Raw genomic sequence first — 14,256 nt, 5'->3', positions numbered from 1 at the left:
TTGTAAGTGAAGACTTGCCCTCAAGGAACTAGCTGCCACATTGTCAGAGGCTGCATGTCACTCAAGCAGCAGATAGCTCTCTCTGTTCCTCAGCTCTGTCCCTCAAGATGGCTAGCTGACTTGTAGTTCCTTCTAGATAGCAATAACTAGAAATATCTGTGTTTGACCCATAGAGAAGCCTTGTATCAGGGGAGCCCTGGACCACACCATGTACATTTTGGTTCATCCTGGGAGCAGCTAGGTCTGGTCAGTGGTCAGTGGGAATTGGGGATGAAGGAAGGAAGTGGAAACTTTAGACTGCAGAGCCAAAGGAGATGGTAACTGGTGGCTTGTGTAAGCACTGAAGGCTGGAGAGGTGGTGTAGAGGGAAGAAGTGTCTTCAGGTCCACAGTTCTAGATCTTACTCCAAGGGCCCCATGGGCAAGGCCTGTGTCAGTCGAGCAGCTGTGTCTGCTTACATTGTCTAGCTGACGTGATGGTTGTTGAAGTCTGTCTTGCTCAGCATCCCAACCCTGCTTGTCTGAACCAGAAGGCATTGTTGGCCTTCGTGAGATCACAGAGGCTGTTACACAGGCCCCGCCCACTCCCTAGACCCTGATTCTCTCTGTCTCCATGCCAAGTCCTAAGTGTTCTGGTTCAAGGAGTTGTGGGAGCTCGGGGCTGACACCTCCTATGCCCCTGCAGGAGCCAGCAGGACATGAAGATCATAGGCCTCCTCTTTCCTCCTCTTCCTGCTATCCCTGAATATCCCCATTGCAGCTGTGGTGGCTCTTGGACTCTGACTACCTCAAGGACCCAATCTGGAAAGATGCAGGCTGGTGGTGCCTGCCACCCAAGTTGGAGGCTGGGGGTGTGGGGGTGAGTAGAAGGCTCTCGTGTGTCTGTGGCACAGCCTGTAAATGAGTTCCCAAGCCTGGGGTAAGGTGCAAGGAACAATCTCTAGTTCCTGGGCCACTTCAAGTTTTAGGTATATATGCAAAGGCCCTTTTTATGGGGAGGGACCATAGTTGTTGTCTATGTACCAGAACCCCCAAACCTGCCAACCCAATCCTAAATAGTTTCAATGGCCCACACTAACCTCCTAGCAGGTTTTAGAATTGGTGGGAAAGACCACCTTCAATTTGGAACTATGGTCTCTTCTCTGAGGCCCACTTTAACCATCTTGCTAGGGCCTGGAGACTTTTATGAACCTTCTAGAAGTCAGGAAACCCAGAGACAGCCAGGAGGTCCTAAATACAGATTGAGGAGTATCTAGATGGTATAGAGACCTCAAGGATTCCTCCTAACCCTTCAGGCAAATTCCTTATCGGCCCAGAGGCCTGGCTCAACCCCGCCTGGCTCTTTCCTAGGCACCCAAGGGGGTTACTTGGTTACTTGCCCTCTGCCCTTTCTTTCTGACCCTGCCTGGCCTCTGCCCATCTACAAGCCTCCAGAAGCCTCAGCACCTGTGAGACCTTTGGGAAGCCCTGGCCAGTCTGAGCCAGGCCCAGGAGGAGCAATCGGCAGTGAGGACTACCAAAATTCCTTCTGAGGAAGACCACCATGAGCCTCAGAAAGAGATCAGCACAGACACAGATGTGGGAGTCTCATGTGATGTCCCAGGGGAAACAGTCCCTGCTAGAGTTACCCCTAAAAGAGTCCCCACCCAAGGACTCTGGCCTCAAGGCAGTTCCCAGCACACATACTCTTTACGTGGGCCACCTAAACCCTCAGTTCTCTGTGCCCGTGCTTGCCTGCTTGCTGCGAGACACCCTAGAGCGGCTGGAGCTGCCGGTGGCCCGTGGCCAAATTGAGGTAGTGAGGCGGCCACGGAACACTTATGCACTGGTACAGGTGGCTGCTCCCAAGGCAGTGCTGGACTCCCTCCCCTGGCGTCTGCAGATGGCCTTGGAGGAACAACTAGTCCTCAAAGAGCTCACAGCCCGGGGCAAGGAGCTGGTGTTGAGTGAGGCCTCAGAGTCCCTACACCACAGGGAGGTAAGTGCAGTTAGCCCAAGTGTGCCCTGAAGGGCATGGAGAGACCTAAGAGTGGATAGCATGAGGAACTGCACACCCAGGAGGTGTGACTCAAATGACTGACCCTCTGCTAAGAGGGAGACGAACTCTTAGGGACCTTTTTGCATTCCAGTCAGGTTTGGGCCTGGAACATACCAAGTAGTGATTTTCTCCTTGGTCTACCTCATTTGTTCCATTGACAAACACTAGAAGCAAGGCTGAGGCAGGCAATCTATGCACTGTCCGTGTCAAGCCCTCCAAGAACAGAACCAACTCTGCTAGTCCCAGAATCAAGGTAGCTGTGTGAAAATGGGCAAGCCCTCACTGCCCACTGGAGAAAAAATTATAGGGGATCAGAAATCCTGTCCTAAGGCTTGGGACTTAGGAATCCTGGAAGGCGGAGAAAAGATGTTGAGGTAGTGATGTAAGACAGAGATACACAGGGTATTTCTGGAGCTCAGGCTGGAGGCTGCAGAGGCAACTGAGGAAGGAGGCTGGGCTAGAAGGTAGGCTCAGATCTACAGATGTAACAAGGGAAATCAGGGTACAGGCCAGTTTTGTTGTGGGTGAAAGGTTATACTACCAGTATCGTTGGTCTTCTGTTCAGAGGACAAATCCATGGGGCTTGAACTGTGGAACTAAACGGCTCTGATAACCTGTTGATACATGTGCACCTACTATTTTTCTGAGGCTAAGTTCATCTTCTCTTGGGAGTTGCTGGGCTACTAGGACTCTGTCCATCTCCATGCACTAACTCAGTTGAGTGTCAAGCCCTGTAGATGTGAAGGTACCAGAGACCTGGCTATGCATGAACAAACTGCCAGAGCTCTAGAGACAAAGCAGAAGCCACAGAGGGACTCGGGATGGGCAGAGAACACTGAGATTCAGAGGACTTTTCATTACCTAGAAGTAGCTAGCAGACATTCAGGGACATCAAAGAAGGAAGGGTCCCTTAGTTCAGGGACCTGCATCTCTGCCTAGAGGACTACAGGGCTACCAAGATGCCTTCTAGGAACCTGTGCCTAGGACCTTATTGCACATTCCTAGTAGAGAAAGACTGGCCCATGGGTATGCAAACTGCCGACTTCAAAGTGGCAGTCTTACCCGCCAGGCATCCTACAGCAGGTTTCAAGGAAGAACCCAACCCAAGAGCTGGCTTAAGCCCTTGGGCCAGCACTAACTTTTGCAAAGATGCGGAATTGGGCTCTTGGCCTAGAAAAGAACTGCTAGCAAGAGTGTGATGGAGGTCTGGCAGTCCTTTTAAGTTAGGGTCTTCTGCCTTCTGCCTTTGCCCAATCTTGACCCTTACCCCAGCAGGAGGACAGCGGTCCAAGCCCAAGCCACAGCCCTGGCCCAAGCCCTGGCCCCAGCCCAGGCCTCAGGCACCCACCACTGACCCAACTGGCAGACCCTTCCCCTATCTGGGGCTTGGCTGGCCGTCGGCAGATCTCTCAGAACCGACCCAGTGGCGTGCGCTCTGACAGTGCCATTGTGCACCAGAAGATCCTGGGCCAGGAGCAGCTATTCCAGGGTGCCTTCCTTGGCAGCGAGACACGGAACATGGAGTTTAAGCGAGGCAGCGGTGAGTACCTGAGCCTGGCTTTCAAGCACCATGTGCGGCGCTATGTATGTGCCTTTCTCAACAGTGAGGGTGGCAGTCTGCTGGTAGGTGTCGAGGACAGTGGCCTGGTGCAGGGCATCCACTGCAGCCATCGTGATGAGGACCGTACACGCCTGCTGGTAGACTCCATCCTGCAGGGCTTCAAACCCCAGGTCTTTCCTGATGCCTACACCCTCACCTTCATCCCTGTCATAAGCACAACCACGACCAGCACACCTCTCAAGGTGAGCTTGCACGGTCATCGTGCAGGACAGTGACACTGCCCTGTGATACTGCTGAGCAGCATAGGGGTGGGAAGCAGCAACAGGGGCTAACTTAAGAAAAGGAGCCTACCAGGCTGCCTTCAGGAGCTAAAGTATGGGACTACCCAGTTAGAACTGAGACTACCACCATGAGACTTGGCACCCTCTGAGCCTCCATTGCCCCTGCTAAGGTACTCCGCCTGACGGTGCACACTCCCAAGGCCCAGGGTGAGCCACAGCTGTACGAGACAGACCAGGGGGAGGTATTTCTAAGGCGTGATGGGAGCATCCAGGGCCCACTGTCGGTTGGTGCCATCCAGGACTGGTGCAGGCAGGTGAGGATGATCTCGCCAGGATGGGCTGGGGTCAAGCTGACTCAGACCCCACCAGCCATTAGCTCCAAAGTGCCAGGCAAGCCGAGACAAGGGAGGCCTTGGAGAAAAGGAACTCTGCCACCTCCTCCCACAATTCACTGCTCATTGGTTAGAGGGAAATCTGTACCCCATTCCATAGCACAAAGTCACACCCACCTGGAAGACCAAAGGATCAGAGAGATTAGACTACTGAGATCCTATAAGGCAACTAGAAAAGGGGTGTGCACTGTACCGAAGGAGAGCCTAGTGAGGAGATAGGGAAGGATTGAGTTCCTTCTATGAAGGAACCACCAAATGGTAGAAAGCAGAGGGTAAGGGAGCTACACTGGGGATATAGACAGGTAGCGATCAGGTCCCCATGCCAGCCCTTGAAAGGCTGCAAAGGGGGCTCCATCCGAGTGGATGGATAGTAAGCAGGCAACCTCAAGACCCTTCATCAGAGGGAGCAGCATGGTCAGGCCCTCAGGCTGCAGCCCATCCCTGGAGAGAAGACAGCCTAAGAAAATGGTAGCCTAATTATCTACTGCTTCACTGTCCTCTCAGAAGTGGACGATGGAGCTGGGCAAGCTGGAAGAGAAGGTGAAGGTGTTAACGCTGGAAAAGGAGCAGCTTCAGCAGCAGTTGAGGCAGCGCCAGCCACTGTCCTGCAGCTGCTGTGTACTGTGAGGACATAAGATGTGGGCTAAGACTTGGAATAAAACCTACCTGGGCAACCTCCTCTCCCTTGGCATTGCACATACAGGAGCCACAGGACTTCACCTCAGTGTGGGCACAGTAACATAGCTAATAAGTAACTCTTGGCAAATCCTCAAGGAGCCCTGCTTTCAGGAAATTTGGCTAGTCTTCTAGAGCTGAGCTATAATATAAGGGACTGTAACTCTAATTCCAACCAAATGCACCTTTTGTCTAAGCCAATTACAGTGGGCTAGGAAATGTCAACTTGGAAAGGCCACTTGCAGCCAGCAAGACCTACATTGTAAGCAGTTATAGGGCATGAGCACTCTGCAGCTCACCCAACCTGCTGGAATGTTCGTGTCATCACTCCTTACACTGCAGGTACTGGAGTCCCTGGTTATTTCTAAGACACTTGGTCAGCCAGACCCAGCCCACTACTTCCCAGGAGCCAGAGCCCACTGGCACAGCTCTGCAACCGCTCAGCACCCTCGCAGCCCTGCCCTAAGACAACAGGCACTTAGGGCAATAGTGGCTACCTCTGCCACAGTCTTGTTACCTGTGAGACAGTAACAGTGGGCAAGAGATATTTTGTCACCATCATATCATATCTGGTACCTTGCTGGCTGTGGCAGAATAGCCATTCACAGGAAGGGTCTAGCCAGACAGGACTACTGTCTACTAACACAAAACCCACAGCTAGATCCTGCCACACCTGCCTTGTCCACATGCATTTTGTCCTAAGAAAGCCACCTATGCTAGATTCTCCTGCTGTTCCTTAAACCAGCCATGTGTGCCACAGCAACCAACCCACCCCCACCTCTGCACTGGGGAATCTCTGCCTAGGGCCCTCTTCCTTCTGAGCTGCAGGATTTTAGCTTCCCCTCAAGGCTGGCCTTGAACTTGGTACTCCTGCTTCACCCCCAAACCCCACCAAGATGCTAAGATTATACGCAAGAGCAACTTTCCCAGATCCCCAGCTTCCTTTCTTTTTTTTTTTCTCCTTTCCATAGCAACGTTAAAAGTTCCTCCCACTAAAATACATGTTGCACGTTAGATATGGTCTGTGTTCAGAATACATGCAGTCTTGTGGTGGGTGCCTAATAATTAACTAATGAGACAATCATGACATTTGCACTCTGAGCTACCAGATAGTCATGGAGTATTGACAACATTTTACAAGAGAAGGGTTTCCATGAAAGTATACAGTTATCAGCTCTCTCATCCTTGAGGCTGCTGGCTATATTCAGAGGAGGGACCGAAATAAAGAGAGATGGTGAGTGCTGACAAGCATTGGATCCTCTTTGATACATGTGCACACATACACTGGTTTTGAAAATTCAGTTCCCATGCCCCACCCACCAGATGCTGGACATTCCTGGACCACTTACTACTCTAGACCTGATTTTTCCAGATTACAAACAGGATACAACCCCTGCCAACACTCACAATGCTTCCAGGAACCAAACATGATCATAAATGTTCATGACAGATCACCAAACTCCCTTTACCCATACTGGTGTTCCCAGTGCTACATAAAGAATGCACTCCTGAGGCTGAGTTGTGGCTCAGTGATGGAGCACTTCATTCACTAGGATGAGTAAAGTCATGGGTTCTAGCCCCAGGATAACCAAAATGAATGAATGAATGAAAGAAATAAAGCCATCATTCAAAAGGTGAGAGGAGAAGAATGTTTCTGGGCATCACACATGCATAGGCCAAGCACCATGTTAGATTCTGATCCAAGTGCTACCACCCGCAGAAGTACTTTCTCTGGAAGCTGTTTTGGCAAAAGCAGATAGTAATAGGGAACACAGCTGCCACCTGCCCTTGTCCTCTAAGTCTAAGGTCAGCACACTAAGGACATGAGGGAGAAGCTACTGCCCACTGGTAGTCACTAATCATAGAGGGCTGCCTTCCAGCACCATCAAGCATCAGGTCCTGTTAGGATCGTCAGCAGCATGGCAAGCTCTGGAGAGCCAAGTGGGGGCTTCTTTTTGCTGACAGGTCATGCATGCAGCTACCATGTGGCAATTGATCAAGCGAGGCCATCTTCATCAGTAGAAAAACGTTAGAGATGGCTCTTCCAAACCATTCCACACCCAGCCAAGCCCTCTCTATTGTGACAACAGCAGTAGGCCCTCTGTGTGGGAAGAGCTTGGAATCATCCCACAGCCAGACAGGATCCCTACAGAAGAAAGCTGTGAGCTCACAGAAATGAACAAATATGGGATAGGATGCTTTTGAACAGGAATTAGAAGAGTGGGGCTCTGGGTCTCAAGAGTGACAGTGACATTGGACTAGGGAATGAGGAATCTGAGGTAGGAGTTAGGCAAACAGGTGAGACACATTTTCCTACCCAGTGCCCCGTTTCAACTTGTAGCAAGTGAAGGAAGTTACTGTCTATACACAGCCAGGCCTGTAGCCTGAGTAAGTGAATACCAATGTCACCAACACTGCATACTTCACTTTGGAAAGTGAACTGCCCCTGCCGTGACCTTGAACTTCTGAATGAGTGCCAAGTGGGAAAGAAAACCTAACACCTGGTTAGGACAGCCCATGGTCAGCCGCCTGGCTCCCTGTAGGATTACCTGTCTGTAGTGTGCAGAGGACCCTGTTCAGGCAGCACATGGTTCCTCTCTTCTCTTCCTGCTACGTCACACAGCACCAAGTGGCTTTTAATCCCTTGGAACACATGTCATGACAACCAAACTGACTTGCTGAGAAATCCTAGTTGCTACTAAGGCTTGCATCTTAGTTGATACTCAGACTGCTCACTGAGGCTGGCTCAGGAGAAGCCCTGGCATTGAAGCTCAGTGCCCATGGAAAAGCACCCCAGCCAGTGACAAGAGAAAGCACACCAATGGTTGGTTCTGCATTATTTATTAAGTTAGGAGTATGCATCAAGCTAACCACCATACTGTAGGCACAGGGTCATGCCCACTGCCATCTCACATTAAGAAAATAACTTCAAATTGCATTTCAAATGCAATAACACCATTCTGGAAGAAAAAAATACCCTCAAGCCAATGGTGCATACACAAGAGAGGGCTTTAGAACCGGTTACCCTAAAATTCCTTGTTTCTTGACCCCTTGATACAAGGAGTTTTCTCAGCCCCAGGAATAGAAAGTGTAGCCAGAGACCCAGGGTTTTTATGTGATACTTTATACAGACAGAGTTTGTCTGATGTACCAAAGAACCAAGCAATCCTCTGGATGGTGAGGGAAACCGCAGCTGGCACCTAGTCCCTGTAACTCAGCAGCACTGAGATGCCAGCAACACCCAGTTAGCAGCCCAGCACTGGGAGTCCTGGCACCCCAGGGAAACAACAGCAATTCACTCCAATGACAGTGACTCAAGTGGTTGGAAAACAAGGTGGTTGATGGCCCTTAACCACAGCCAGCAGCCACCATCAGGTTCCATCCAGAGTCCTGTTTCCCATCACAGAAGCACAAAAACTGCAAAGGTATTATTGTCGCACAAATACATGTGTTGCAGGATCCAGTATAAATGACGGGACATGCAAGTGACAAAGTTTTCCAAATGCTTTTCCCCTATAATAAAATAATCTTAATAAAAACATAATTTAAAAGAAGTGTCAAAAGCAGGATGTAAAATCATAGTTGTAAACTGTCAAAGCTGAAGTTGAAGACTCATCCTGTAAAGAAAAACAAAAAGCTAGAATTATATGATGTTTATTAAAGTGTCAGAACTTAGCTGCCAGCACACAAGGAACACGGCCTGTTCTTGCAGGACAATGGCAGGAGCCTATGTTTGCAATCCACAGACCTTCAAGGCCTTGCAGCAGCCTCTGTCTCAGCCAGATACAAGCTCTCTGTTGACAGCACCAGCCTGTTTCAAGGCTGCTGAGGGACAGGCAACTCCCAATGACTGACAAATGGAGAAATGTAAGTGCTTTTATGTGTGTGCTTACATAATACATGGAAGACAGAGGTGGACAGACATCTTCCTGTCAGTCTCCAGCTTACTCTGTGAAATGACAAATCTCAGAATCTGCAGCTCACAAGGAGAGCTAAGCTAGCTGGCCTGTGAGCTCTTAGGGAGTCTGTTATCACTTTTTCGGTTTTCTACTAAACCTTAAAAATGTCACTAACTGGGGCTGGAGAGATGGCTCAGCAGTTAAGAGCACTGACTGCTCTTCCAGAGGTTCTGAGTTCAATTCCCAGCAACCACATGGCTCACAACCATCTGTAATGAGATCCAATGCCCCGTTCTGGTGTCTGAAGACAGCTACAGTGTACTCCTATAAATAACTTTTTTTTAAAAGTCACTTACCAGATCAGTCCTGACTTATCGATGGAAACTTGAGTTCAGTGATTTCCGAGTCAGGAGAGCTGCTCCCGCTTCTGTCACTGTAAGTGTCCCTGTGGAATTGAGAAGGGTTACTCAGCTCCCATCAGGGACTCACTTTACTTCCCCACCTTTGCAACCACGGTTATACACAGCACATGTGCACATGCGGCAGCCATCTCTCCACATACTTGAGGCTGTGGCCGAACTCCTTCCTCTAGTTGCAGGAAATGCAGCCCCTCCCCAGTAGCTCAACATTAATATACTAACCACCCAGAGACACCAGTCTCAGATAGGGTACATGTCTACCTGGTTGTGACCCACTTGTCATGGACAGGAAATGCTCAGCAGCAAAAACAGAGCCCAGCAACTACAAAGATGAAGCCTGGCCAGCAAGATAGGGGCAGCCTAACAACAAAACCCCAAGGCAACAAATAGGAGCCTTCACAGCACATCAAGGAATATGTGGTCACCTACACAATGACCAGGCCGTGGCACCTATGGCTTTTTCTCAGGACTGTAGAACCTCACTGTGATGAGTTAGCATCCCCACCTGGGTGAGAGCCGGCAACCTTTCTGAAGGTAATGTGGGAGCCGCCCCACAGAGGCCAGGAGGAGGCCAAAGTAGGGCGGGGAGGGCTTGATAGGCCTGGACAGGAACTCGGGGTGATACTGCACTCCAACAAAAAATGGATGATCTACAACACAAATTCAGAAGGAGCAATTAGCATTTGAAAATGTCTATCATCGAAATGTAGGGAAAGGGAACCCCAAAGGAGGAGTCAGCTGACACTGCTACACACTGTGTAACTCAAAGCTCGGTCCCTGCTCTGCAGAGTCCCATCTGAGTATCCTGTCACTTGCACAGGCTAAACTACACTGTTCACATGAAAGCTAAAAGGGATTTAGCACTCATTCCCGCTAGGTCTTCATGCTACATGACTGCTGTGGAAACCGTACATAGGTATGTGCCTCCTGCCTCTGCAGCCTTGTCAGAAGCCCCTCCCCTGACACTGCAGCCTCCTCAACACCAGTTCAGGAGAAAGCACAGCAGCACACATCTCTCTTTCTTGAAATAGCGTTTGGCTCTGTAGCCCTGGCTGACCTAGAACTTATCATCCTCCTCCCTCAGCTCTCCAAGTGCTGGAATGCAGACGGGGGACAAATTGTTCTGTTTTCCCACACACCAAGAAAACCTCACTGCACTTTGTCCACTGAGTTGGCACTACCCAGACAGTCACCTTCCAACTCCACGATCTCCATCCTCTCGCCTTCAACATCTTGGCCAACAAACTTCAAGCCTTGCTCTTCCAAGCACTTTTTCAGGACTGGGTTCACCTGGTGGGACAAGAAAACAATTGTTCTGGCCTCTCTATTACCTTCTTTGCAAAGTAATGGAAGGAACAGGCTCATATCCTCACCTCAAATCGGTGGCGGTGCCTTTCTTCCAAGTAGTCTGTGTCTCCATAGAGTTTCCCTGAAGAAAACCAGGCAATTTAGGACTTATACCTGCACAAAGTCTATGCAAACTACTAACTATTCCCAATTCACACTTATTATGTAAGTAAATCAGGTACCAAACTTCTGCTAGCCACATTCGCCTGCTCTTGATATAATTCAGAATTCCTGGGCCTCTGGCTCCTCTGTCCAAACCAAGAACCACGTCAAAAACAAACTTTCACCACCTCCCTCCAACACACCACCACTAAACGATAAGCACTGTGCTGCTGGGAAACACCAAAGACAGGCCAGGCCCTCCAAGAAAACCAGGTCCCTGAGAACACTGTGGGGAAGGGAAATGAGAAGCTAGTTGGTATGTGGTGACTGTAGATGAACAAGTGCAGTGTGTGCAAATGGGGTACTCACTGACCCACTTACTCCAACTGAGACCCCAAACCCACAGAACAGCATAGATGGAAGATCCTGAAAACGGTACTCAAGTGATTTTCAAACTAGTTGGACTGGAACCCCAGGCACCTCTACCACTGGTTAAAAGAGCAATGTTCCCATTGGGCAAGACTTGTAACAGGCATTTTCCTCCTCCAATTCCCCCGAAGTTTTAACCACGATTGCTATTTGTTAGAATAAAACATATTTATGTGAAAATGATTTTTTTTTAAATCACCAAATTCCACATAGTTCTATTTACTAGCAGTTTAAGAAAGTAACCACAGATTGCAATGGCTTTAACCTAATGGCCTGTTCTGTTAATCTACCCACACCCAAGGGCCCAGATGCACTACCAGAGATCATCTAGCTAACACCATACATCCTAAACAAGCATGAGATAAGGAGCAGGAAAGAAATGCAAAAGCAGCCACATAGCCAAGCAAAGGCTGGCCTGGCTCTTTGGAGCTTGAGAACCACCTATCCCCCATGTCCTGCACACACCAGGACAAAAGCCAGACTCGTGTGAAACAACTTACTCATGACTGAGTTCTTGGTCTGGAACAGGGTTCTCCTCTTGCCCAGCCTCATGGTTCCACCCATTTGCCCAGGGTTATGTTCGGGCATGTCTATGACCTAGAGATATTCAGAAAACAAGTCTGACTACCAAACTTTGCCTCTGTTAGAGCCAGACCTCCTTCCCAAAGTGGAGCCCTCCAGGGCAGGGACTCAATGCTTCAGCCTCCCACTTTTTTTTTTTTTTTTTTTTTGATTTTTTGTTTTGTTTTTCGAGACAGGGTTTTTCTGTGTAGCCCTGGCTGTCCTAGAACTCACTCTGTAGACCAGGCTGGCCTTGAACTCAGAAATCCACCTGCCTCTGTCTCCCGAGTGCTGGTACTAAAGGCGTGCACCACCACGCCTGGCCTTCAGCCTCCCTGCCCTAGCACTTGTGATGCCAAAGGCTCTGTGCTGTGGCAGAGCAACATGGACACAGGAGTAATCATTACACAGTCATTCTCTAGACCAGCAGCGACTAGCAAGTCTGTGAACAGGTAGACTGGTACCCCAGAGGGGGCTGCTACAGTCATCTGAGTACCTTTTAAAACCCTCCAAGCCTCCCTGTATTCCATTCCCTTACCCCACCATTGTTCTTAAATCAACTTTAGAACAAATATGCAGAAGCTAAGTCAATAAGATCAAAAACCATGTCTAGCTTGTCACAGTATCCTCAGTGACAAAAACAGTACCTCACATACAACCAATGCTCAGCATTTGCTGAATACTGAAAAAGCAAATGCCTAAGCATGCCTGTCATTCATGGGCTAGGAATTCAAAGACAAAGACACTGCCTGTACCTAGTGAGCCTTAGTACCACCACAGGCTGAACCCCAGGCCCCAGGTGATCAACAGCAGGAAAGCTTTGCTTGCCACTAAAGAAATCACCACCCCTTAGCTCGTTAATCCTGAACCTGTCTACCCTCTAGGACTGGCACTGGGAAGAACATGAATTGTTAAAATATGGAGCTCTGAGAACAGTGGCAGCAAGCCTTCACACGTGCTTCCCACCAGGAGCTGAGGGGATGTGAGGATAATCCTCTTGCTATCAGGGAGTAAACCTATCATTTAAAGACTTCCAATGTAACCTGGAAAGACTGGTGAGGAGTTAGGTGAAAACTCAAAAGGTCCTTGTCAGGAGGTCTGAAGGGGCTTTGGGACACAGTGGTCTCACTACCTGTCTGCCATCCCCTGCTTCACAGATGCCCTTCCACCCCTTCTAAGCCCGAGAGGTTCAAATGCTTGACTCACCACAGGGTGACTAGTCTTGGGGTCAAACTCTGTAGAATTGGCATCTGAAAAGTTAAAATAATTGAGTCATGAAAAGAACTATAAACAGAACCTTAGTTACTAGTTTCCTGCTAAGCTTCAAATCATGAGCTCTCTCAGTTTAAAGCTGATGACTGCAGTCTGGGGAGAATGGCCAAGTACTTAAGCACTCACTGCTCTTACAGAGGACCCGTTCTGGAAGGTCCAGTGCCTTCTAGCCTTCATGGACACCAGGCAGGCAGAGTGCACTTACACACATGCTGGCAAAACACTCATTTGCACAAAATAAAGAAAAATTATTAGAAAACTATGGGGCACCAATAGCCAGGTGTGGTGGCACATTCCTTTAATTCCAACACTAAGGTAGATGGATCTCTGAGAGTTCAAGAATACATAGGGTTCTAGGCCAGCTAAAGCTACACAGACTGTCTCAAAAGAAAAAAAAAAAGGAATGGAAAAATAGTAACTTTAAAATATAATCACACTTTTTTCCCCTTCCGGGAACAACATTTTAAAGATAAGACAAACACAGGTAAATTTTCAGCTTTCTGAAAGCTGAAATCAAGCTGCACAAAGTAGAGCAAAATCATCTTACCATGTTTCTTTTTTTGTTTTGGTTTTTGGTTTTTTCGAGACAGGGTTTCTCTGTATAGCCCTGGCTGTCCTGGAACTCACCCTGTAGACCAGGCTGGCCTCGAACTCAGAAATCCGCCTGCCTCTGCCTCCCAAGTGCTGGGATTAAAGGCGTGCGCCACCACCCAGCACCATGTTTCTTTAGTAACTTTTTACATTAATTTTTTTAGTTTGCTCTAGCTTCTGAGAGATGAACAAGAACTGCTCTCTGCTTTTCTGTCATTCTGAGCATCTAATACGCTGTCATCCTTGGCTAAGTTAGGAATTAATTGGTTTGTTATTTTTCTTTGCAGTACTGATACTGAATCCAGGGCTTATCATGCCCAGCCCTTTTCCATGTTTAGTTTGAGACAAGGTCTCGCTATAGTCAAGGCTGTCATGAAACTCACTCTGTAGGCAGAATTCTATCTGTGATCCTCCTGCCCCAATCTCTGAAATAGCTGGGAATGTTACTGACTTCAACAAACAACCTTTCTTTATTTTATGAAATGTACTAACCATAAGCAGAGCCAATAGACAAAAAAGGCAATAGATCAAGCCCTAAGCAGTGTGCACGAGTTTTCCTGTAAGGTCCTGTCCCCTGCCTGGGTCCAAACCCCGATAACCCTATCACAACCCATGCCCAGCTGGGACCCTGTATAGAGGCAAGAGCCTGAGCAGGAGCTGTGAGAGTGCTCCAGTCATCCCAGACCAGGG

At 48.8% G+C, this 14,256-nt stretch overlaps 2 protein-coding genes across 5 annotated transcripts in view; one reads left to right on the top strand and one right to left on the bottom strand.

Moving 5' to 3' along the window:
* Positions 1-636: 636 nt before the first annotated feature.
* Slfnl1 (schlafen like 1) lies at positions 637-4,939 on the top strand. 4 transcript variants are annotated; one of them, XM_021160780.2, is made up of 5 exons: positions 637-858; positions 1,434-1,977; positions 3,310-3,840; positions 4,050-4,193; positions 4,776-4,939. In XM_021160780.2, the coding sequence occupies exons 2-5, from the start codon at positions 1,543-1,545 to the stop codon at positions 4,896-4,898; spliced, it is 1,233 nt and encodes a 410-aa protein (XP_021016439.1). In that variant the 5' UTR covers positions 637-858; positions 1,434-1,542; the 3' UTR covers positions 4,899-4,939. The 4 variants fall into 4 exon arrangements, with proteins under 4 accessions (XP_021016439.1, XP_021016440.1, XP_021016437.1 ...); XM_021160781.2 differs by having other exon boundaries at positions 1,427-1,977; positions 3,313-3,840; XM_021160778.2 differs by having other exon boundaries at positions 1,427-1,977.
* Positions 4,940-7,771: 2,832 nt separating this feature from the next.
* The window catches only part of Ctps1 (CTP synthase 1), a 32,549-nt gene continuing 26,064 nt past the window's right edge, over positions 7,772-14,256 (bottom strand). The window contains exons 13-19 of the mRNA XM_021160002.2: positions 12,910-12,953; positions 11,643-11,739; positions 10,638-10,693; positions 10,458-10,554; positions 9,770-9,914; positions 9,202-9,290; positions 7,772-8,563 (exon numbers count right to left, since the gene is read on the bottom strand). Coding sequence (XP_021015661.2) covers positions 9,206-9,290; positions 9,770-9,914; positions 10,458-10,554; positions 10,638-10,693; positions 11,643-11,739; positions 12,910-12,953 — 524 coding nt within the window. The 3' untranslated portion in view covers positions 7,772-8,563; positions 9,202-9,205. The remainder of the gene's footprint in view (positions 8,564-9,201; positions 9,291-9,769; positions 9,915-10,457; positions 10,555-10,637; positions 10,694-11,642; positions 11,740-12,909; positions 12,954-14,256) is intronic.

The sequence above is a fragment of the Mus caroli genome, unplaced genomic scaffold (genome assembly GCF_978045245.1).
Source record: "Mus caroli unplaced genomic scaffold, Mus_caroli_1 scaffold_6, whole genome shotgun sequence".
NCBI lineage: Eukaryota > Metazoa > Chordata > Mammalia > Rodentia > Muridae > Mus > Mus caroli.
The sequence above is the reverse complement of the archived record's forward strand: the minus strand, read 5'-3'. Positions and strand labels throughout refer to the sequence as shown.